The sequence below is a fragment of the Apis laboriosa genome, unplaced genomic scaffold, assembly GCF_014066325.1.
Source record: "Apis laboriosa isolate Shangri-la unplaced genomic scaffold, ASM1406632v1 scaffold93_cov139, whole genome shotgun sequence".
Classification (NCBI taxonomy): domain Eukaryota; kingdom Metazoa; phylum Arthropoda; class Insecta; order Hymenoptera; family Apidae; genus Apis; species Apis laboriosa.
In genome coordinates, this window is record NW_025224820.1 from 661,846 (window position 1) to 687,793 (window position 25,948).

General features: G+C 19.9%; 1 protein-coding gene across 6 annotated transcripts in view; it reads left to right on the top strand.

Moving 5' to 3' along the window:
- The window catches only part of LOC122719684, a 312,904-nt gene that overhangs the window by 232,204 nt on the left and 54,752 nt on the right, over positions 1-25,948 (top strand). For 5 of the 6 annotated variants that reach the window (XM_043945705.1, XM_043945707.1, XM_043945709.1 and 2 more), the window contains 2 exons: positions 2,484-2,849; positions 25,623-25,853. In XM_043945705.1, coding sequence (XP_043801640.1) covers positions 2,484-2,849; positions 25,623-25,853 — 597 coding nt within the window. The remainder of the gene's footprint in view (positions 1-2,483; positions 2,850-25,622; positions 25,854-25,948) is intronic. The other variant, XM_043945710.1, reaches the window with a different exon arrangement.

Genomic DNA, 25,948 nt, shown 5'->3' on the forward strand with positions numbered 1-25,948 from the left:
AATCTTCAGATTCAAAACTTTATTTTTATTAATAATTTAATTTAATTTTGCCTGTAATTAGGATTGCATCTGTCTGGTTTTCGCATAGAAACTTCAATTTTAATACGGCTTTAAAATTAATCTCCGAAGTTCGGTTTTACTAGAAATATTTCCGGATTAATAGAACAACTTCTCATTATTAACTTTCTATTAACTTATAATAAAAGTATATAATATGATAATGAAAATATTTTAAATTACTTTAAATTACAATAAGAATGACAGCACATAAGCTGTTATATAATTGTTATATAATTATTATTTTAAGAAATATGCAACACTTTTTTTCATTTTTCTTTTTTATTTCAAATTTTCTATAAAAGTAAATTTCTATGAAAGTAAATATTTATTGTTAATTATATATAAAATATATTTCATTATATATATATATATATATATATACGATCAAACTATATATATATATAGTTTTAAACTCATATATATGAGTTCTTTTCTTTCTTTTTCATTTTCAAGTTACTAAAATTTTCAATTGACAATTCATGACATCCTGAATTTTAAAAAAGAAAAACATTTTAAAATTTTAATGAAGAACATTTTAATGAAAAAAAATTTAAATATTTAAAAGTTAAAAATTTTTGAATGGAGTCCCAAGCCAAACAAATACTTCTTTCGTTTTCTATAATATAAAAAATATGAAATGAAATATGAAATGATCTTCAGATGATTTTGAAAACGAACAATATAATTCTTTTGAATGAAATTATTAGAATAACATAAATTATTAGAATAACATTATTAGAATAACATCTATTGTTATGTGTTCAAAATGATATTCATTAATAAAGATACATTTTCTGATATAAATAGTAATTCTTACTCTTTCTTTCTTTCTTTAAATATATTTTTTCATCTGCTACAAAATGCGAAAAAATATATATATATTTTTTTTCATAAAAAAATAATAATGACTCTGAAAAAATTAAGAAAAAATGATTTAACAAAATTTTTTTCTAGATTATAAAATTATTATAATTTGTGTTTGTATCACAAATTTTGTCTATATCAATGGACGAATAAAAACGAAAAATATATTTATGAAGCTTGTTTCGTCTGAAATATATCGTCTATATATCTGTTTTCTATAATTATTAATTTGAAATAAAATTTAATTAAAAGAATCCAATCGATAACTCAAAGATATCAAACGTTCATTTTCTTTAATATTATATTATTACCAAATTTAAATTAAAATTGTTTGATTTTGAACATTATAAATTTTTATAACTGCTTTAAAAATATCGAAGATGCTTTAATATATATAAGATTTAAATTTTAAATAAATTTTAACCAGCTATTAGCAATATGTAATGTTACTTTTAAAAGATATCATTTTATAAGTAATAGATTGAAATCATGAGAAGCAAATGAAGAAACTCTATTCGATTCATTTATTTTATGATTATAGAGATAGCAAAATTATGAAATTTTTCTCATTTAATTTTATTGATTAATAAATGATGTAACGAAAAATTACGCATTCAAGTTCGAAAAGAATTTAATCGATACTTGATTGTTGACTAATTCCACATAAATGCTAGAATAATTTTCGATCAGCGGAAGTTTACACAAAGTTATTCAACATTTTATCGGGTGTTTTAAGGTTGTATTTATACTGACATATTAACGTAAATTCAAATTTCAAATATCTTACATTCTCAGATATGAAAAAGGATTTAAGAAATTTTAAGGATTTAGAATTTATATATGCTCCTTCTTTGATTCTTAATTATATTTGCTTTCGGAAATTTTTTTGAATTCGATGTAATTTATTATTAATTTAAATAATTATATTTATGAAAATACAGGATGTCTCTTAATTGATACAATCAGACAAAAGATGATTTTATATGTAATGAATCGCAAAAGTACTCGTATATTAGCTTAAAAAGAAATTTATTTATCTTAAAAAATCTTTTAAGATTATTTCTTATATATATTTCAATAACGCAATTTAAATGAATATATATATTTTTATGAATATATATATTAACTAATTAGAGATTAATCTATTCCATAATTAATAAATATAATTTCATAATTCTTATTTTAAAAAAATAATAATGAATAATTTTTGTGATAATTTAAAATTATTTAAGCATTTTAAATATCTTTAATTTTTTGTAATAACAAAAAAAATTATAATTTTTGTCTTTTCTATAATCTGTATTTTAATATAATTTTCTATAATCTTTGTATTTTAATAATTTAAATATCACAAGTGTATACTTATGAATTGTCCAAATTTAATTAAATGATCCGAATGGTAATTCAACAATTCATAAAATCTATGGCGATAAGTGTCCGAAAAAGCATGTTAAGCTAAAAAGTTTTTTTAACCATCCAATCTCTGAATTCAATATATAGTTTACTATTATAACCGAAAATCATCACTCTATTGATATCATAACGTTTCACGCTAATAGGAGGCTTGCATCAGAATAGCTTCTCCCCTCAACTATCCTTGGTAACCGGGAATGCGCCCACGCTAACGATCAACAGCTTCTCATCACCGAATTCGACAGGCAACGTAGTACCGACGACAGGAGTATTGCTTCAGGAATATCAGTCGCCGACAGGTTCGACTACCGGATGTTCGGTCACCGTAAATGGCACCTCGTGCCCTACGAGCTCGACTACGAGCACAATGGTAGTACAGGGAGGCCAAACTGGCAACCAGATCGTCCAGGCCACCAGCAAGAAACGGGAGGCCTTCCTACCAAGTCAAGGTCAGCCGGTGAAACTGGAGAACAAATCAACCAGACAGCCCTGTATTTGCAGAAACAGCAACGGTATGTTGTACACTTAGCCAATATTTTCTTCTTTTCTTTATTTTTCTTTTCTTTTGATTATTTGCGTTTATTAAATTCTAGCTGTAAGCAATTTTTTTCAATTCCTCATATAAAAATGTGAGCTAATTTTTTTGTTTCATTCATTAAATAAATAAATACAATGATAAAAAAGAAAGAACAAAGAAGAAAAGACAAGAACTTGAATAATTTGAATAATAATACAGTAATGAGAAAAAGCAAAAGCAATTAAATTAGAATTTGATTCTAAGACTTGTCAACAACTTGTCTGAGTTTTTATGATCACATCTAAAATGGTCTTGATTATTATTTTTATTATTTTATTGCTATGTGCCGCCTACAAAATAAACTTTATTTGATATTAAAATTTTCAATATCCTAAAAATATCTTAGAAAACATATATATGTGTATATATATATATATATATATATATATATATATAAATGCGAATCAATAAAATAAGATAAAAAAAGGTGAATGCAATGAGATCGTTCTGTTGTCACATTTTATTATTATCTTGATTTATCTAACACTTAACTTAAATTGCAACTCTTATCGCTGAATATGTACTTAATAAATATATCGATATTTTTATATACCAATTTTTTATTTGTTTTAGCTTCTAAAATAATCCATATAAATATATTAATATTTTTTATATTTTAGGATATTTCGATTCAGATGAAATGGATGTATTTATATATACTTACATGATCATGAAAATTAAGATGATAAACTTTCTTTTTATTTGCAATATTTCTTTCAAATCTCTAAGTTTTTCTCAACTTTTCTAAAATAAAATTTTTTAACAACGAACACAATAGACTGTGGATAATTTAAATAAAACGAACGTATATAATTCTATTTATAACAAGATCTTATCTTTTCAGGTTTTATCAATAAAAATTCTAATAATTTTTATGAAAATTTTAATTTTATTTTAAAATTCAAAAATATCGGATAGTTAAAATCTAATCCATGAGATAAATAAATTAAGAATTATCTTATAATTCAGCAAAAAGAATGATTTTATAAATTGTTTTAAAGAGAAATTTTGAAGCTAATCATTTCTGGCTTTCAATTCCAGATTTAACATTAAAACTTATTCGAATTCTATAGATAGAATTTCGTATGCATCAAAATATTCGTGTGACTTCAGACTTTGAACTTGGTTATTAGCATACAATAAGCAATTCCTATTGTCACATATGTATATTATATAGTGAAACAAAAGTTCAATTTTCAATTATATTTTAGCATTTAACATTTTAAGCTAGATTTATGATAGGACATCAAATAGTTCAAAATGATTTCTCATGAGTTGTGAGAAATTCGAAAGTAGATTGGTAAAAAAATCCAATGGAATAAGATCTGTTTCAGATTCTAGTCATTTTTCGTTTCTTTATTAGAATTGATGTCGGATAGTTACGAAAAACAAAATTATTGGTTTCTAGATTAGCTTAACCGCCAATCAAAGAATGCTTTGGAAATTGTGAAATATCGATTTTCATTGATACAATAATTCTTGGACAACGAACATCCAATACAGTTCATGATTTACATGAGTTTGATTCAGTTTTCATTTAGCGATGTCTGAGATGATAAAAAGATAGATAAATCAATTGAATTTGAATCGATAGAGAAATGCATATAAGAAATGAAATTTTAAAATAAACATAAGATTATATGTATTATGTTTCAGAAGGAATTTTACAAATATATTTGCTTATTTTTAATTAAAAATTATATATACTATTTTTTGATCCGTTTATTTTTTATTTATTTCAAAAAATAGATTTTATGTATACATAATTGGGATAAAATTATAACTTTTTTTTTCATACGTTTCTTTTTTTCTCATACGTTATTTTTTTTTTATTCGTATAAATTAAAGAAGATTATTCAAAATGAAATAATTCTTATTTCGTAAATATAAATTTATTCATAAAATCAATATCCAAATTTAAAATTAACTTTTTTTGATCTTAAATTTTTGTCGCTAATAAAAAGTCGCTAATAATCTATAATATTGATGTGACATTAAACTTATTAAAAGAAAAAATAAATAATATAAATGATATTAGAAATGAAATTATTATAATTACAACGAATATAAAACTTCGAAAAAAGAAAAAAAAGCCATTTTAAAAACTCCATATTTTACATTTATACTATATATATATAGTCTATATACTATATAGTCTATATACTAGTCTATTCTAATAAAAAAAAATAAAAAATTACAAAAAAATAAAAAACTATTTTACTTTATTCCAATTATGTATATGAAAATTTTATTTTTTTAAATAAATCAAAATAGTACACAATATAGTACATAATATATAATATTTTTAATTTAACTTTCTTTTTAAATAATAAATCAATATTGCCTTGATACAATTTTTAACATTTTCTTTAAATTAAATTTTTTTATAAAATATTAAAATATTAAACATTAAAATTATAAAATTAATTTTTTAATTGTGTTTTTTAATATGTCAGAAATTTAAAATATTCTAAAATATATTTCTAAAAAAAAGCATTTATTTTTTTAAATATAATATTTTTTTAAATCTTCAATAACTTAATTTGTATAAATACTATTCATATTTTATATTAAAAGTCTTTAAATTTTTCCGAATATAAAATTTCCAGAAATATCGATAAACTTTTGATTTATTCTCAATATATTTCACTTCGGAGTATCTAACATATTCAGAAACGCAGCAGAATCTGATTCTAGGCCATTGTCCAATTAATTCTAGAGGATTGGCTACACTGTAATTCTATCGAAACGGTTCTAGCCACAGTCAAAGATTAACATAAATCATGACATGCTATTCGTTGCCAAATTTAAGGCTAGATTTGTCGTGCAGTTTGCGTATCTTGGCCAAACAAATGCATTAGGGAATTACACATATCTAGAGGACAAGAAAATATGTACATCTTTTTTTCTTTAAATATGATTTCAAAAATAAATTTTCTATTATAAAAGATATTATGTATATACAGAATTATTTTCATTGCTGAAAAAAAGATTTTAATATATATTTATACAATGTAATTATATTTTAACATGTTTTATTTGAGAAAAATCAATATAATAATATTACCAATTATAATAATATTAATAATGAAATTAATATCTTACATTGAAATTAAAATTAATTTGAAATTAAATTTTCAAATAAATTTGTAAATTTATATTGAATAAAAATTAAAAAATTTTATTAAATTTTTACTAGAATAAAAATATTAATTAATAATTAATAATTAATAAAAACTTTCTAATGATAATCATTAAAAAGAATAATATATTTTTGTTAATTAAAAAAAAAATAAAACAGTAAACATTATTTCATATTTTCCGTTAATTTTTTCAAATCTGGAAAAATATATGTGCTATAAGTTATTATAATATTAAATTTATATTTCTATTAGTTTCGAATATTATTTTTCTCAAAATGAGAAAATTATTACTTATTGTATATATACAAAGTGTAACATATTTAGTAGAGAATTGATTCTAAAAACAAAAATAAAAACAAAAATTACTAGAAAAATATTTATTGAAGTTTATTTATTAAATTAAATTTATTAAATAAGCAATTTAAATTTGCATATAACATAAAGTGGATATAAAGCGAGATTGCAATGTAACAAAGATAAAGATGTTTCATTTTATCTGGATCTTGCTTGCTTCGTCTAATGCAAATTTAATTGCTTATAATTTAATAAATATGTCTCAAACAACATTTTTTTTTATTAATTTTTGTATTTATTTTAGAATCAATTCTTCTTTTAGAATCAATCCTCTAAAGATATTCCTTGAATATATTAATATTTTATATATTCGGTCACTCAAAAATTTGTGATTACATAAGAAAACTATTATGCGAATTTAAATTAAACGAATTAAATTATTTATTGAAGAATACTAAGATAAAGATTATTTTTTTCAGTTTTTAGACTAATATTTAAAAATATATGAACATTTTTTTAAAAATTAAAGTTAACATTCAACATGTCTATCTACAAAAAATTATTAACATTATATGATATATTTCTTTATACAATTTATATTTATAAAACATTTCTTTCATAATATTTTTTCTAAAAATAATTCATTATATTTAAAATAGATACCTTGTATATTTTATATTATATATATCTTTTTATTTTTGTTAACAAATAACATTTTTATATCATCTAAATATGATTTTTTTTGGTATTATTTTTTTTTCTTTCGATCGTATAAAAGATATAATCCAATAATCCAATATATATGTTATTGCGGAATTCCTCAGCATTCCAGATTATTGGAATTCTACTTTTTAATACATCAATCGATGCAATTGCATTCTACAAAAAAATCTATTAAATCATTTATAATAAAGTATTATTAATTTAAGAAATATTGCAATTTTAATTTTTTTTAGAACATAAAAGAAGAATAAAATATAGATAAGGGTCTTTTTTATGTTTTAATTTAAATTAAGTTTAAAAAATTAATGAAATTAAATTAAAATATTTTTTGAATTAATGGTTTTGTGCCATAAATACTTTTAATAATTCTTTTTTTTAGAAAATGATCATGAATTTTTTTTTACTTAAATTTTAAAAAAAAATTTAATCTTTATATTTTATCAAATTCACTCTTTAAAAAACTATATTAAATTATATATGTTTCAAAACAGAGCAATTTAATTATCTATTTAAAATATTTTTCGAATGACCAAGAATTCGGAAAATAGTAATTGTATTTATAGATTAAAATAATCTAATTAATATAATATAATATATAATATATAATATATAATATATATATATATATATTAATTAATATAATAATTATCTACAATTTATAAAAATCTAATGCTGAAACGTTTATTTAGCATATTGTCTATTAATGTTTACTAATGTTTACTAATATTACAATATAATGAATATATTAGCATACTCCTTTAAGCAACATATTCTTTTTAATTCATTCAATGTAAAAATCAATTCTAAAAGTATTTATAAAAAAATGTTATTCAATAATTCTTTTTCACATTTAATTTCAATAATTTGTCTTTAGCATAAAATAACAATTTCTTAAAAATTCTTATGTTTTTCTTTCATCGATTAGCGAAATTGATAGAAGACTTCAAAATACATATAAATGCATCAAAACCTCGAAAAATCGAAGATTCGATTGCTGACCTCGCTCTAAATCTTGCATCTGCATTATTGACGAAGATAGTTAGAACGTTCTTTGTTTGAAGGGGATTCTTTGATGGCAGCGTTAATTATAGACAGTGATCTTAATGCTTCATTTCCGGGATAAAACTTAATCGTTCTGAGAAGAATGTAAAGAATATAAATGGATTAGAAAAGAAAGTACGGAACTCTATGTAATCTCGATAAGGGCAGGCATTATATATAAAAAGAAAACTAACTATAACTGGATTAAAAATATAGGAAATAAAATCATCATGGACATCAATATGTATTTATCCTTAAATATATTAATTCATATTTAAAAATCTAAAATATTTAAAAATATATATAATATATATATAATATATACATAAATATTAACAATAATTGTTAAAAATTTTTTATAATAAAAAATTATTAATCTAATTTTTAAATTTTGAAAAATTGTATATTTTAAATTTTATAATTGTTTTATTATATAAAATATTATTTTTATATTGATAATATTGCGAATTTAAACTGAATTAGGATTTATTAATAATTGTTATTAATCAATGTATTTTAATGTTCTTCTTTGAAAAATTCTTTTTTGAAACACGAATGTTAGACTATTTAATTAAAAATTTTTATAATAAATAAATAAATATAATAAATAATAATTCTAATAATTATAATAATTTCTAATAATAATAATCTTATAATAAAAACTTGATGTTTTTAATGATTTTGATAAATTTGTAAATTTTTCTTATGATCAAAAATGTTTCGTAGCTTCGAAAATATTAAGAACTACTAGTTTATAAATATTTAAATTTTATTATATTATAATCACATTAATTTAATAACATTTTATTTATATAAATAATTACAACTATAATTTTTTAATTGTATAATGTCTTTGTTAATTAAATTTTAAAGAGCTTTAATAAAAATTTGAAAAGAATTATTTAAATATATATTTTAAATATTTATAAGTAATATTTATTATGAAATATTATTATAAATATTATCAAGTACTATCAAAATTTTTAAAGAAAATTTTTCAATGAAAAAGAGTAGAAAAATAGAAATTTGTGTAAGTGATGAATGAATGATAAATGAGAGAATGAAAACTTTAGTAAAAGATTAATCATGTAAGTTTCATAAATATTCTTTGAACAAATTTTATACACTTGTCAGAATATTTTGTTAGTTTAATATTTAATTTAAATGATTTTTTTTAAATCTTGAAAGATATTTAAAATATATTTAAAATATATATAATACATATTTAAACAATAAAATAATAAAAATAGTAATAAAAATATAAAATTTAAAATTTAAAATTTTATATTTAGAATTGTGGATATATTATATTGTATTATATTTATAGGCAATCAAAATTCATCATGTCTAATTACATTTACAGAAATAATTAAAAATCAAACAAACAAAATATTAAATCAAAAAGAACAATATTGAACAATAAGTAATAATTTCAAAGAAGAATATTATTTTTAAATATTAAATATAAAATATAATATTATTTTTGAAAAAATATAAGGATAATAAATATATAAATTATGTTTAAAATATATTATTTATTAGAATTATAATTAGAATGTAGAAGCAGAAATAATACAAAAATGAATTGAAGAAAATAATAACATTTTATTTTTGATAATTTAAAAAAATAAATCAAATTTAAAAATTTTTCAACTGAATTTAATTTCCGATTAAATATAAATTATAAATTATTTAAAATATATTTATTGATTAAATGAATTTATGCTATAAAATGATCTTTATAATTCCACAAAATTAGAAATATTTTGAGAAAATATTTTAAATATTTTATTTTGATGTGCTTACAATATTTCTTTTTGATATAGTTTAATGTATATATAGTTCGATTTATTTCAGTATTATTTATTTCAAAATGTTTTGTAACTTTACCATTAATCCATGGACTATTATATAAGAACTTGCTATTATAATCAAAAATTGAAAAAAATTGAATAAATTATTACACTATAAGTACCTAAATTTAATCGAAACTATCAAAATAAATATCAAAAGACATTACATTATACAATTTTATAAAATTAAACAAGTTTTCATCACATAAAAATCAAAAAGAATAGAATTCTCTAGAAACTCTTTTAAGTTTCGTGGTAAATAGGAAACTAAGAACGAAATAAAATCTAAAGATCGGTCGTCTAAGTAAATTCAAAAGTATAAATTCAAGCTTTACACTTATGCAATTGACTTGACATTATAGATGATTTATAAGATATACAATTTTATAAGATATACAATTAAATCAAAATAAATTTCGCGTTTTAATTTTTCATTAGCTTCGCGAATCATCTTTTTCAATACATAAAGTACATTCGCATTTAAAAAGCACATTGACATTTTTCTTTCATGTCAATTTCTTATATGTTCAAATAACAGAAGTAGAATTCTTATATTTAAAAAATTTTGTAAGTTATAGTTCGAAGTTTAAATCCTTGTAAAAATTAATTTTTTATAATTATTATTAATTTATTATTATTTTATTATTTGATAAATTATTGATTCTATTAATTTCGATGTATTCTTAAAAGAACTATAAATTTGAAATTTTGAATTGAAATTTTAATCGTAGCTTGAATTATATTTTTTGAGATAAATAAATTCTCTTAAACTATATTTAATACATTTTTTTTTAATAATTAAATATAAATTTTTAATAATATAAATTTTTAATATTATATATATTCCAGATTTAAAAAAAATATACAAATATTCTATTATATTAGAATGTTTGTTTTATTTAAATGTAAAATATTTTTTACGAAGAAAATATTTTTACAAAGGTTATTTAATATAAAATGATATATTACGCAATATTAATAATTTTTTTATAGATAGATGCATATTATAGATATATGCAAAAGTCATATATATCGATTTTAATTTTTTAAATGAAATCATATAATTTTTATACTAATCGATAGTTCATTATTTTTTACAAAAAGATATTAAGCTATTTTTAGGTCAAAAAATCTTAAAAAATAAGAAAAATATTCGCAAAAATACACGCAAAATATTCTACTGTTCACATGATAGTTTTACAAACTTCAAGTCTTAAATTAAGACTTTTTCGACATAAATAATTAGCACTTTCTTGTAGGAAATAACGAATTATATCGATTAATGCAATAAAAATTATATGATTTTACTTAAAAAATTAAAATTGACTTTCACATGACCTCCATGCGTCAGTCTATAGAAAAATTATTAATAAACATAATATATTTTCTTATAGCAAATAATTTTTGAAATTATATTATGAAAAAAAAATTTTGTATTGATTATATTAAATATATTATAGACAAAAAAAAAGTAAAATTAAATTAGTAGAATAAAAATAAATATATATAATTATGTTTTTGTTCGAATAAAAATTAATATTGCTTTTCTATAATTAGTTATAAATTTTTAATAATTGCAAGAAAATTGCAACAAAATTTGGAATTAGTCAATTTGATATTTTAATATTTAAATATATCTTTTCTTTTAATATTTAAATATATCTTTTATATAAATTATATAATTGCAAATAAAGTTTATTAAAAAGAATTTAGAATATAAATCAATAGCAAGTTGAATCATTTTCTAATATTAAATATTAATATTAATTTTTTAATATTAAAATTTTATATAATTTTCCATTTAAAATTGACTATAACTTTTTTCATAATTTGGATATTTAAATCCAATATTAAACAAAATTGATTTATAACAAAATCTTTAATTACTTAAAAAACTATATTACATTATCATTTTCGATAATTACTAATAGATTAAATTTAAAGCTTTATATATGTTAATCTTTTAACGTAGTAAAGTATTTAATAACTTATAACTTATATTTTATAACTTACATGTTATAACAGTATTTTATAACTTAAATCGTAATGATTAATAAAAGCTATCAATTAATAAAAAGATATTTTCCAAAATACAATTGTTAAACTATTAATAAATTGACCATTGTTCTACTACATGCTAAATTTTGAATTCAATATTTATAGCAACTTCCTCTCGATTAATTTAATTTTCATTATCGTATCGTTATCTATATCAATTTCAGTTTCTATATTTTGAAAATATCAAAAAGCTTTCTTAAAATTTTATAAAATTTCTTAAAAATTTCCTAAATTGAATACTTTGATAAAATTAAATTATGTTGATAAATTAAACTTATAAACTACTACATTTTACTTAATTACAATATAATTCATATAACTTCATTTTTTTGGATAAATAAATTCAAATTATAATTGGGTTTTTATAATTAAAATATTTAAATAATATTATATAAGAATCTATTTAATTCTTCCTATTATAATTTTTTATTCATTTAAATATAAATCATGTAAATTTATAAACAGAATTAATATTAGTTCATACTTTATAAATATTTGCTCTTAACTTTTTAATGTCATCTATATCGCATTGATTATCATTTCTTTTCTTTCTGTTGTTTTCTATGCATTGAATGTCGTTTGTTTACACTCTTATATATGCTATGTCTTATATATGCTTTTATTAATATAGACGCATTTTTTTAAATTTATTTCTTATTTTTAAATTAATAAATATTTAAGTATAGAATTATGTATCAGAAGTGTAAAAAATTTTTATTTCAAATTAAATTTCCATTTAAAAAAAAAATGTAATGTAACTGAATTCGAAGGATTTTATAACATAAACATAATTACATATATATAATTACATATATAGATATACATATATCATTATTTCATTAATTAAAGGCTAATTAAATAACTTGAAAAGAAACAACAATTTATATAATATATAGAAATATAGTTTACAGTATATACAACATATACAATATATAGAGTTAACAATATAGGAAGAAATAGTAATCTATATAATGATATTCTTGTAATTTTATAAAAAAAACTGAAACAATGTCATAAAATCTCTATATGTAGAAAAAATTCCAATTTAATTTCCGTTATTGAAAAATTAAATAAATAAATATATTAAACTTTAAATTTAAAAATAGCTTTCTAATAATTATAATTTAATATTTTGAAAGTATTTTTTTTTTTATATATTATAAAGATATAATTTATTATCTAATTTAATTTTTAACAGTTATTTAAATAATAATTCTAATTCTAATAAATTAGATTTTGAAAACAAATCATATAAACAAAATTTCATTCCGTCTTAAACTTTGTATAGTAATAATAAATTTAAAATTTTTTTCACGATATTCAAAAATAAATTTATGAATAAAAAAATTAACTAAATTTTTATTGAAGAAGATTAATTGTAAGCTATTTCTTTTAAACTATTACAATCAATCAATCAGCAAATCCAATGTACTTTTATCTAATTCATTTCCTCAGTTTTCAATAAATATTTTATCCAATTCTTAAACAACACTAACTATCTTCAGATTAGATCATCACCCAACAATTCATACAGTAACTCAACCATTCTACGGATCTCAATAATAAGAATAGAGCACAGGATTTTCATTCGGGTTTTCGTGGTTGCCTGATTCGATGACTCGAAATTGTTCAGAGAATACGATCTCCCGGCGGCGTGGACAAGAAGAAGCAGGAAGCTTGCAGAGCTACCGTTGCTGATGCAATTGACGACCTTGCTGCGACTCCCTCCGGGCGTTCCGCACGCGAAGTCGTGTTTGGTGTCAGCTGCAGGGGAAAGGAGGCAGTTGCGGGTTGGTTGGGGCTCGACACGGAGAGAGGGTAAAAGCGTTCTCTCGGATCGTACGGTGTTAGAGGCGTGATGAGGAGGGAATATGGTTGAGTTGGCGAGTTCGAAAGAAGGAGCAAGAAAGAAAGAAGAAAGAAAGATGGAGGGAGAAAAAAGCGAGAGATAGTGAAAAAGGATAGAGCGATATGGAAAGGAAAGGTAAAATTAAAGGTAGAAGAGAAAAAGAGCAGAAGAGAAGAGAAAGAGGATGAAGAATGAATAAAAAATGAAAAAACAGAAGAAAAAAGAGAAGGTGACGGAGAGGGGAGGAGGATTTAAAAAACAGGGCAAAAAACCTTGAGGAGGAAGGACGGGAAAGACGGATAGTTGAAAGAGCATGGATTATATAAGAGGAAGAGAGATGGAAATCGTGTAGAGAGACGAGAAAATGAAAGAAGAGAGAGAAAGAAAAGGACGAGCTTACGCAAGATTCTCCCGCTTCTATATTTACTATAAGAGCCGGTCAGACCTCTCTGCCAGTTTCTCTTTGGTATCCCCGACCAGCCAGTTTTACGCTTCGTTTTCATGATTCATTCCTGTCCACCACGTGGCCCAGTCGACGACGCTTCCCACGGCGGGCTACTTGTTTCGAAGAACAACCGCGACGACTTTTGTAGGCCAAGACTCGTTACCAGAATGCTGTACCGTGCACGCCTCAAGTAAATTGCACAAAATACCAAGAAATGATGAATTCTCCTCTACGGCTTCGACTAGCAAATAATCTAGTCGATTTTTATGTAAATTGACTAAATGGATAACGAGTCTGGTTTGCCCTTTTCATTATAGTTGTTAATTAATAAGCTAGTTTTTGAAAATAGATAAATTGTTTGGTATTTTTTATGTAAGATGATTAGTTTTTGTATAAGTTTATTATTTTTAAAAATAATAAAAAGTAAAAAATATTAAAAAGTTATAAATATGCATATTAATATAATACAATATATATATATATATATATATATATATATATATATATTTGAATATAAAAATTTCAACTTCCTATTTATTATTCGATAAGTACTAAATTACTAACAATGTATATTTACTATATGAGTGTAGATATATACGAATATACATATTATATATATGGTATTATAGCTTATTTTTCATTATATTTTTGCTAATTTTTATTTTTTTGAATTTGCTATTATTATAAAACAAATAATTCAATTTTTAAACAAATTTCTTCTGTGAGATGATATTGATTCTTCTGTGAAAATTTTATATGTAAAATATAAATATTAAGAAACTTATATATATATTTCAAAATACGTTAGTTTGATATATGTTCTTTTAAGCAAATTAAAATTTTAATGTTGTTTTAAAGAGAAACTATAATAAGAAACAATATTAATATAAACATATAAGAAATATTGTAAATTATATTAAATATTAATTAGAAAACTTTTGTCTAGCGAAATAATCAATATTTTGCAAGATTATTCTATATCAATAATATATTTCATAAAATGAAATTGCAAATAATTATATATCTATAGTAGATTATATGCAATTATGATTTATTATAACTAAACATTAAAGCTCTTACAAATTCCAAAACAACTAGCTTATTATTATTGCATTCTAACTTTATCCATAAGTGATTATCATATATTTGCATATAGAAAAATTCTTAATAATCGCTTTAAATATTAAATTTTTCAGTTATGCATATCATCTAGGTTAAGCAATGTGGAAAAGAAATGAGAGCAAGTAATAAAATTTCATGCGCGCGTTCGTTGACCGTACAATTTTAAGACGGAGGTAAATACTGTTTGTAATTACTCAATTAAAGTGAAAATGATTGCATTAAGAAATTTGGATGTTGAATCAAGGAAATATTTATAATTATAAATATTATTATAAAACAATAATTATAAACATTATAAGATAAATATATCACAGCTTTAAAATAATTCTAATTATAATAATACAAAAACAAAGGAACTATGGATAAAAAGCAATATTATTTTATAATAAAATAAAAAGTATTTAAAATAAATTTAAATTGAGATTTTTTATGTTATATATAAAATAGTTTAGTTCTTCTATGATTATATTTATTTTATAAATTATTTATTTCATTTCAAAAAAATAATATTAAAACTATTAATTGCATATTCATATATTTATAAAAAATATTACAATATAAATTATTATATATCTTTATTATACTATTATATGTATATATATATATATATATATATATATATATATATATATTTCGAATTTATACATTATTCATAAAAAATAGTTTATTATATTATCAATATTATTCTTATTTACTTTAATTCACTTATGAAAAGTAATTCAATAACTAAATTAGGATAGATATAAAATATCAATATCATTTTTACATAACGAAATTTCTTTGATCTTTCATTTCTAATATAACTGAAAATTATATACTTAAAACTTCGATTTATATAAATTAAATGACATTAAAATATAATCATCAATTATAAATTAATTATAATTTCTTTTAATTAATTATAAATTAATTAAAAGAAATTTAAATAAAAAAAAATCAAAATTTTCTTTTTAAAAAGTTTAAAAAAACAACAAAACTTTCCGATCATCTTGATAACTTAATTCTCAACGATCATGATTTGTGCAAGAAAAAGAAATCGTTCCGACATCCGATTTCGCGGCATGAAATCGCGCGGCAACTAGTCTTAATAAGTTTTTAATTCACAGAATATTAGCATCGGCCGGCCGGTTTTATAGCCGCTAAATTATGGTTTCATTTATTCAAAAGGTTGAGCGCGTGAGAGGCCGTCGGCTCAGAACTTAAACGAGCTATCCATATTCCAGCTCACGTATATTTTAAATACCTGTATAATTTTCGTAGTTTTGCCTTGGCTTGCTGTAGAACGGTGAATTAATTTTACGGAAACGAAATTTTCGCCTTCCGTTCTCTCTTCTATCTTCTTTTCATTGCGAAAGTCGTCAAGCACACGTGAAAATTTTTTTCAATCGTCAATCGTCATTCATTTTAATAATTTCTTAAATTTGAGTTGAGATCATGTTTTTTCACGTTTTTTCCCTTCTTAGTTTTTTTTTGAAAATTTAATATTGCATGATGCATCTATATGAAGATCATTAGCAATATTGTTCTTCGCGTGAAAAATGATGAAGATGATGAAAATTTGCCTTAACTAGAAATTTAATTTCTTGAGAAATATATATTTATAAGTATGTTTCTTGTTTAAAATAATAAAAAAGATAAATATTTTATATATGCATGCATTATTGTTCTTTTGCTACAATTTTCAATATTATCTATTTAAATATTTATGATTTAACAATAAAAAAATAGTTATTAGTAAATATTAAAATAATATTAGTAAGTTCTTAAAAAATTTATATATTTCTTATATAATTTTGCGAAATAAGAACAGTATCTGAGTATACATTTTTACTTTTTTGTTATTTTTTGCTATCTTTATCTTATTAGTATATATTCAAAGTAACTGGTATCTATAAGTAAGATTTCATAAAAAAGATTACAAATTGAAAGATGATTAAAAAAAAATAAAAAAAAAATAGTATTTTATTTTATAGATTATTATTATCATTATCATTATCATTATCATCATTATCATTATCATTATCATTATCATTATCATTATTATTATTATTATTATTTTTATTTTAAAAATTAGTTAAATTCTATTTTTTAATAAAATAAAAAATTTTAAGAAAAATTTTAAAGTGTCAATATCACAACAAGTATTTTCAAAAATTATGTAATACATTATAAATTATAAATATATTATAATAAATTTAAAAAATTACTTAAATCTATCAAAGAATGATTTAGCAATTATAAATTAATATATTTTTAATATTAATTATAAATATTCTTCAACAATTTTAATATATTTGATTCTTAATTATTATTTGACATTATTATTTTTTTCTGTTATTATATGTGATTGCTTGATGAAACTTCTTAATTATTACTAAATATTTTTTATGATAATTATAATTTAAATTAAATTCAACTTTTTTAAATTGAATAAACTTTTTTAATTGTCATTTTTATGAATAGTAAGTCTTATTGCTATAGAAACTGTTATTTCGTTTGATAGCCCAATTATCGATTTGATATAATGCTATTTTTTATTTTGCTTCATTCTTCTATTCTTTTTTTTCTATATTTATGATATTTGATTATATATATATATATATATATAATCGGCTGGATAGAATATACTGGATAGAAAACAAATATTATATTTATCAGTTAATATTAATTTTTAATCGGATAACGAAAACTGAAGAGAAAGAACAAGATAATATAAAAAGATTCTTGAATTGTTATAAATATTCTATATGTATTGTTTCGAATATGTCAATATATCTAAAAAAAAATACAAAAAATATATTAGATATTTTTCAAATGAATTTATCACAAAAAATATATTTATTTCAAAAATATCGAAGATAAAATACACGGTTCAGGAGATCAACTCATGATCCGACGGATGTGATAAGTTTCGAGCGTCGCGAGCTGACGCGCAACAATCTTCATATATTACACATTTATTAATTAAAAAATTATGATTTTAGAGGAAACGAATTTGAATGATTCGCAATAACAACACATTAATTAATCCTATTATTTTATGCGATTAATTATTAAGATCGAAACAGATTTATATTTTTCACTCTAACTTTTTTGTTACAATATAATATAATATATTTGTTATAATATAATATAAATTTAAAATTTTATATTTATCTGAAGTGTGTTCAATACAGAGTAATAAAAACAATACATTTTTTTTAAATCTATAAAAAAGACAAATAAAATATCTTATCATTTATCCAACACTATATAAATATCATATTAAAATATCATATTTAAAATTCTATTAGTATTAAATTAATATAAGTAATAATTATTTCTGCATCAATTTAATAAATACAAGATTTGAATTATATCAAATATTGCTTTTTTAATAAGTATGTAATATGTATATGATACATATCCATAATCTCTTTAAAATCTGATCAATGAATTTAAAATATATGTTATCTTTAATAATATTTATACATTATTTTTTTTCAAAATATGTTGATATTATTAGGCTTAATAGCATATAAATATTTTTTCTTTGAATGCAAAGTGATAATTGTATGCAGGAGTAATTAAGATTCGAAATTATAATAAGAAAAAACTGATCTAAATCATCTAATATATATATTTATTGATGGTTGATTATGAAGAAATTACTTTAATTTATTTCATGCAGATAACACGTTTTTTATAAAAAGAAATCTTATAAAATCAGTTTCGCATTAAATTTAATTTTGAATTTTAACAAAAATTATATTGTTATATTGTTATTATTAAATTAATTCAATTTATTTTAAAATATTGGAAGAAATAATTATATTAAAAGAATAATAAAAATAATAAGAATTACAAAATATAAAAAAATAACAAAAAATAAAAAAAAATTAATAAAATAAAAAAAGAAAAATTAAAAGAATTATGGATTAAAATTTTTTAAAAAATGATAATATCTTCATAAATAAATTATTTATATAAAAATTTATGTTTTTTTTAAATTTCAAATTTTTATTCGAACATTTTAATTTAAATTTAAATATTTTTCATTATTACTTTTAATTGCTAATTTAATTTTATATTTAATTTAAATTTAAATTTTGATTTAAATTTTTTCTTAAATCAAAAAGATCAAAAAGAGTCATTTGTCAAAATATTTATAAGTTCATAATACTACTTGAATTTTTCTTGAATATTTTTAAAAGATTTTATATTTAAATTATCTTTAAAATTTAAGATTATTATTAAGTTTCTTTTATATGCTTTTGCAAACAATTTTCGATAATTTAAAGTTTATTCATTAAAATATTTATTTATTCATTAAAATGATTTTATTTATTTTTTTTTGTTTATTTAAAAAATTTTATAATAATTTTCAAATTCAATTATCTTAATATCCAATTATTTTTTATGAAGAAAATAAGTAAAATAAGTAATGTATTTTTGTAAAAAAATACAGAAGAGATGTTTAATAATTATATTATATGCTTTAAAATCAATTTATCTTAAAATATTGATATTAATCAATGAATAATTAAGCATTGTAGTTTGATGTGAAAATCAATTCTAGTTGAATAGATTGCTTTACCTTTGTGTGCTTTCTATGCTGGTCCTTTCGATGCATACAGATTATTTTACCAATATTTTCCAATGAAGAGAGATTAAAAAAAAAAGAAAAGAAGAAAGATTACATATTTCGATTGACTTCATTTAACGCTTATCAAATGCTTATCATTTACGAAGCATATTTTGAAGGGTGATGTTGAATGAAATTTTCAATCGATGAATCGAATTAAAAAATAAATCATTGACATTATAATTATTTTGATCTAGTTCCTAAAAAAATTATTAACATTGCAATTTACATTTTTAAACTTTTTGTTCGTCAGATAAAATTTTATACCATTCGATTACATTTTAATTTAATTGGAATTCAATATATTGTGACGCGTAGAAAACATTGTAACAAATGATTATTGTTGGAAAATTTGTATGGTTTTATTGAATTAAAATTTGCTCGGTTTAATTAAAAATTGATTATAAAATTAATTAAATAATTAATTAAATATCATTTTTTATATAAAAAAAATAATACACTGAAATTATTAATTTATTTATAAAATATAAAATATGATATATATAATATATATAATATATATATAATATATATAAAATATAATGAGAAAAAGAATAATTTTTTTTTAAAACAATGTAATTTTTAATAGAATATTAATAAAATATAATTTTTGAATTCTAGAACTCTGTCAACTATATATTAATTACAAATTTAAAATTATATTAATTACAAGTTGAAAGTAAAATTATTATTATATATATAATATTAAATTCATTTTAAACATACAAAATTCTTCCAATTCATAAATTAAAATAAAAAAAAATAAATAAATAATAACAAATATTATCAAATATTTAAAATAAAATTTGAATTTTTAACCTAAATCTTTTAAATTCTTCTAATCTTCTTTGGATTTTATCATAAAATTTAATTTATTATAATAATTTTTCAAATTATTTCAAATTGTCATATTAATAATAATTATTTACTACTATATATAGGTATATATAATGAAACAATATCAATGGTTACATAAAAAAGAAAAAAGAAAATAAAAAAGTTATTAAATAAATGATAAGGCTTCCATTAGTAAATAATACTAAAACAAATAAATAATAAATACTCATTTTATATATCTAAAAAAAAATTACAATATAAATGATTTAAAATATATAATTCATAAAAGAATATAATATCATTGAAAAAAATTAAAAAGATATTAAAAATTAATAAATTTATACAATTTTTTTAAATAATTTTTTTAAAAAAATTGTAAATATAATGAAAATATATGTAATTTATATATGTAATAAAAACATTATACATAAAATATTTATAAAATATTATAATAAAAACATTTACATATATGTAAAATATATGTAAATATATGTAGTTTATTTATAATGTATAATAAATAGTATATATATATATTATAAATATTTATTTTTTTTCTCGAAAAATTTATGATTGAATTGAACTCAAAAACTTATTTATTATGAAATATTAAGTTACAATTTTTGTAACTTTTTTGCAAATGCATATTGGAAAACGATTAATGTAAATATAATTTAATATATTTCTCTTCCATAAAATTTAAATCTATTTGAAATTCTTATTTATTATGAAATAGTATGATACTATCGATTATATTTTCAATAAATTTAATAGAGATTTATATAATTTACAAATAAATTCAAAGCAATTTCTACATCATAATTTTACTATTTATAATTTAAACTAAAATTTAAATTATTTTAATTTAAATTAAAAAAATTCTTATCTTATGTAATATGTAAAACATATAAGTAATAAAAAATAAATTATAAAATAATATTTAATAAAGATTCTTATTCTTTTTTATAATTACTTATATAAACAGGGCACGAATGATAATTGATGGACTCAACGAAACAAATGTAAATAAAAAAATATTTGAGAAAATAATGAATAAGTAAGATATTAATAAAAAAATACTTTTATACAAAAATTAAAATTATATTGTAATATACAATTATTAAATAAAAATTTTATTATTATTAATAATCAATTTTTTATTCATTATTTTTTCAATTTAAATTAGTTTAAGAAATTATTATTCTTTTTAATATATAATACAAAAAATAAATAATATATATATAAATTGCAATTCTTTGTGACACAATCTATTTATAAATAACATTTTTTTTTAATTCAAATTATAATAAAATTTAATAATTCATAATAAAATAATAAAAAATTTTTCAAATATTGAAAAATTAAATTTTATTTTTAAAGATATATAAATTATAAAATTTTATTTTTATAATTCCAAAATTTCGATCACCAAATTGAAAATTCCTCGTTCCTCGAGAAAATATAAAATCTTTAAATACTTAACTCTCATTTGAGGGGGAGTTAAACCGCTTCCCTGACAAATCCTTCAATTGTCGAATTAACGCTACACCGAGTTCCTCACCAGGTTTAAGTTACACTCTCGTCCTCTTGCTCCCAACATATCATGAGTAACAAGATTAGCGACAAACAGGTAAACGCGTTCTGGATTCTAGTTAACGCGCAAATAGGTTACAGCTTTGTGACAGTATTGCCTCATTTTATTGCTCCCGTTTTTTCTTTTTTATCTAAAAATAATATCAACAAAATTGTTAAGATATAAAAAGAATGCACGAAGTTTGAAAACATTTTATTTGAAATAAAAATGAAAAATTATAATTTAAAATAATACGTTAATGATATTCAAATTACTTTATTAAATTAGAATTTTTGGATTAAGTGAATTAAGATAATGTAATATTCAGATCTTTAATAAAGATGAATATTTATATTATAAATTATTAACAATTTTAATATTATATTTACAATGACTTATATTTGATTTGTTTATTTTTTAATAAAATATTAATGATAAATTTTTTATTTTTAATAAAACTTTGTACATAGAGTATAATAGATTATATATGAAGGAATTTTTTTATCATTACTATTAAAACATTACTTTAAAAAGGTGAAATCAGTTTTTAAAGATTTTTGAATTTAATTGTGCAAGATAGACTAAAATTTTTAATTAATAAAATATTCAAAATTGTTTTATTATTCTATTGTAAAAAAATTTCTCATAAAAATTTTTCATCGATAAAAGATTGATTATATATATGTATATAGAACTTTATATAGAATTAAATTTTTATTTAATTATTATTTAAATTAGAATTTTTGGATTAAGTGAATTTCTTTATAAGATAATGTAATATTCAGATAGTTTTGTGAAGCACTATTCTGCATTTGTATCTATAAAATTCTATGCTTATTTTATGTAGATTCTTTTTATTTAAATTAAATTTTTGTTATTATCATAAATAAATTCAAACAAATTTAATTAATTCAAAAAATTTTTATAGTTTAAAATCAATAAATTATTTCAAAAGTAAAATTATATTATATTTTTATAAATATATTATATATACAAAATAATATGAAAAAAATTCATATCTTTTTCTATCAAATTCTACATAATAATTTAAAATATTTGCGAAATGTCTAGTTTTAATACAATAAAACTGTAAAAATTATAATACATTATTTAAATTATATTAATTTAAAAAATTATTCGTAGTATTATTAATCTTCAAGATTACACGTATTTAGCGAAATTGATATTTCAAGTCGATATTTTATTATTGAAAGTAAATACTCGAACGACTTGAAGAGAAAATTAGCTTGATGGTTAATTATAATTTATACAATTACAATATATGTTTTTTTCAGAGTTGAGAAAAACTACAAAATGAAGAATATTGAAATTACACGGATAATTTAAAATAATGGAAAACAAAATAATGGAAAAAGCCATAAAGGAAAATTTGCTTCCTTATTTACTTTTGAAATTCAAATAAAAATTAAAAGAAACACTATAAAATTTTATAAATCTCCATGAGACAATTTCAAACAAATTTAAAAAAAAATGAATAAAATTTTCTTACTTAAATCTTTATTTTTGAAAACATTTTATTTTCAAAAATTTTTCAAATATAAATGAATTTAACTAATTCTCGATTAGATACGAATAAATTATTAGAAGAAAGTTATTTTATATTTTTCATTTATTTTCACATATAAATTGAGAATGCATATATATCTAAATAAAAAATTAGATACTTATTATACTTGAATGAATTTCAATTTATTCGAAATTCAAATTAGTTTTTAAATAAAAAATTTTATTTTATATTTTTCATTTATTTTTATGCAGAATAAACTTCCATCAATAATACATTTTCAATATAAAAAGTATATATACAAGTATAAAACAAATACATTATTTATATTAATTAATAATTAATTTAAATAATATTGTAATTTAAACATTTTGTTTATAAACAAAATTTTAACAAATAAATATATAAATTAAAAGTTTATAGAACAATTATAATATATGTACAATCATTAAAAGTTTATAGAATAATTTAGAAAAAAAAAATTGGTGATACTTAGATGTGTAATGTGTATTAATAAATATTGCAGTACAAGAATAAATAATGAAAATCTTAATGAATATAATAGAAATAAAAAGCAAAAGAAATTAATAAACATAATTTTACTATAAAAAGCAAAAGAAATTAATAAACATAATCTTACTATTTATCCAAAAATAATTTAAAAATAATTGCAATGATCTAATGTTCTATTATTTACTTTAAGACTCTATATATTCCATCGAATATATTGCCAAAACCCAATACTCACATTAGGAGTTTAAATCAGAATACTAACTCAAACTAAAGGAAAGCTTAGTTCGATTAATTGTTAAGCAAAGGTGTATGAAAGCTAGATGAATCTGAAACCAAAGTCATAAAAGTCTCGTTTCAACTAAGAAGTTATTGGTCGTGCACCGATGTCCATCTTAAGACGAGCACAAAGAGCTCGCGCGAAACGATGAGCTTCTCGGAAGTAATAGCGGAAAGACTGCATTCACCGGCCATAATTCCCTCTACTTTGTGTCACAAGGTGTTGGACATATAAATGTTTTCATTGTTGGTGGAACGAACCGTATGACTGGGCGATATTTGCGCGAACCTTCCATTTCACAATTAGTTGCATGTAGTTATGCACATTCGTAGTTGATGAAAATGTTCGTAGTACAAACAATAAAATCGAGATTGTCATTCTTTTTTTTTTTGTATTTTGGTGATAGAGATTGTTGTCCACAAAATTAATGTCGAAATTAAAATTACTCACGCAACTCGTTGTGAATTTTTTTTTTTGTAATGATCACGAAATGTGAAAGAATCAGCCGAATGTTTTTTAAACGTGGCGCCACCCATTGGAAATTTGGTGAAATAGAAGTGAATAGTGTGTAAAAAAAAGAGGTAGTGTGCATTGAATATTGAATTATGTGATAGTTGAATTATGCGAAGTTTATTTTTTATGTGTGTTTATAAAAATAGTTTGAGTTTTTTTTTTTATTTTACTTTAATTATTATATTTCAGTGATATCGCCTATTGCAACAATATTAAAATGCTATTCATATATTCAATGTGCAACATAATTTATTTTTAAAAAGAATTCTCAAGCATAAGGCAAAATCCGATTATATCCGGACACAATTTTTACGAATTTAGGAAAAACAAAGGCAGTGCATTCGGATGCAGGATGTAGCAGAACGTTGCCAGTCGCATCCTCTTGGAACGGACAAGATGTGAACTCCAATGGCAATAACAATGGAGGTAACAACTTGGTAAAGAGGGAACCTTTGGCTTCGGTGCCATGTCAGGTCGCTGAAGTCTCGACATCCCTTCATGCAACCACTACTTCCGTAAAAATCGAACCAGTTCCTCCAAAATCAGAAAATGGTAAGTTTTCTGTTTCTATAGATGTATATATACATATACATATACATAAAAGTCTTCATACTTTTATTACTTTTACAAAATATCATCAAATTTTA